This window comes from Pholcus phalangioides, unplaced genomic scaffold (assembly GCF_987345545.1).
Source record: "Pholcus phalangioides strain wild (caught in Gottingen) unplaced genomic scaffold, Ppha-v1.0 ptg000024l_1, whole genome shotgun sequence".
NCBI lineage: Eukaryota > Metazoa > Arthropoda > Arachnida > Araneae > Pholcidae > Pholcus > Pholcus phalangioides.
Window position 1 is genome coordinate 23,998,171 of NW_028301616.1, and position 1,552 is coordinate 23,999,722.

A 1,552-nucleotide genomic window follows, 5' to 3' on the forward strand; every position below is an offset into this window, starting at 1 on the left:
GATTAGAGCCCAATAATTGGGGAAATTTACGTACAATGGTATCGTACTGTGATTTCCCATTGACAATAGATAAACTCGTATGTGGGCATTCAGCAAATGAACATACCGCTGATAAGGATGTTTCGTTATCGCGAATACACTTATTTTTGACGTCGACTAGTAAGTCGAATCGTTCAAGAAAATCGGCACCCAAAATTGGGGTAGAAATATCGGCAATAACGAAATTCCATGTAAATATTCGCCTCAACCCAAAATCAAGTTCTAGTCTGAGCTTACCGTAAGTCCGGATTTCAGACCCGTTCGCTGCATACAGCTTGAATTCCGTAGGAAGACATTTCAAGGACGTTAGCCGTTTGGGAAAGCAACTAATAACTGCACCGCTGTCCACTAGAAATCGTGTTCGAGTTTTGCGTTCGAAGACGAAAAGTCGGCTTGTTGTACCACAGCCTGCCGCCGACGAAGCAGCTGCGCCGACTAGTTTCCCGTAGACCAGTTGCAAGGAGTGACACACTTGCGAGCCTTCTCGCCGAAATTGTTGTGGTACCAACACAGCCCTTGAGAACGTGGACTGGATCGGGATCGGTTTCTGGAACGGTTGCGAAAGCGAGTGCGGCTGCAACTCGAATGAGATGAATTGTTGCTGCTAAGCTGTTGAAAAGCATTTTTCAGTTCGGCAATTTCTGTACGGAGGGTGCTGACCTCGGAATGAGAATCAACAGTCGCGACTACGGTACTGTTTCTGGATACCTCACAGACTTTATCGGCGATTGCAGCAAGCTTCCGAATATTTGTAGGTTCATCACTACAAGTACTGAGAATCTGCTGTACATGCGAGGGTAATCGTTGGGTCCACAACGTGCAGAGTGCGCTTTCGTTTAGTTTTCCACCGTTGAGACTTTCCATTTCACAAAGCAATTGTGATGGACGTTGATCACCTAAATGCAAATCGTTGAACAATAATCGAAGTCGTGAACTTTCCGATTGCTCGAAATATGCAAGCACGCGTTTTTTGAGCGTGTTATAGGCATCAGTGGTGGGTGGCTGAACGATAATGTCACGGACACATTTCAAAACGTTTGAATCTAATGACGCGACAACAGAATGGAATTTTGTTAAGTCATTAGAGATGCCAGAAACTAAAAATTGTGACTCCACTTGTGCAAACCACACGGCAGGATCCGTTTCCCAGAATGGAGGTGCCTTGAAAGCAACACGGCACAAATCGAAAGCACGTGCGTTGACATCAGCTTGAGATGATTGATCCTGTTGTGCATTCGGATTTGCCATGATCAATTAAGAGCAGTTCAGTTCACTAAATTGTTGAACGTGAAATAAAAGTTTCGCCTACCTGAAAAATATTAACGGCAAAAATCCGTGCTAATGAGAAGACCACATGGTGCTGATAAACGAAAGTGAAGCAGGTGCGATAATATCCATATTGAACGGCCGGTTGTCACCAGTTTAGCTGGTTGGTTCAGCTATTTGATGTTTTATTCCGTGATGTAATAACATGGTCAACAGTTAACAAATAATTAACATTTATTTAATTAAC

At 43.7% G+C, this 1,552-nt stretch overlaps 1 protein-coding gene across 1 annotated transcript; it reads right to left on the minus strand.

Annotated features, from left to right (window-relative positions):
- Positions 1–474: 474 nt before the first annotated feature.
- Positions 475–1,287, minus strand: LOC149069050 (uncharacterized). The gene has a single exon (XM_089250336.1). The coding sequence runs from the start codon at positions 1,285–1,287 to the stop codon at positions 475–477; it is 813 nt and encodes a 270-aa protein (XP_089106462.1).
- Positions 1,288–1,552: the final 265 nt, after the last annotated feature.

Coding starts and splice junctions, on each gene's coding strand:
- LOC149069050 (XM_089250336.1), bottom strand. CDS start 1,287: ATGGCAAATCCGAATGCACAACAGGATCAATCATCTCAAGCTGATGTC.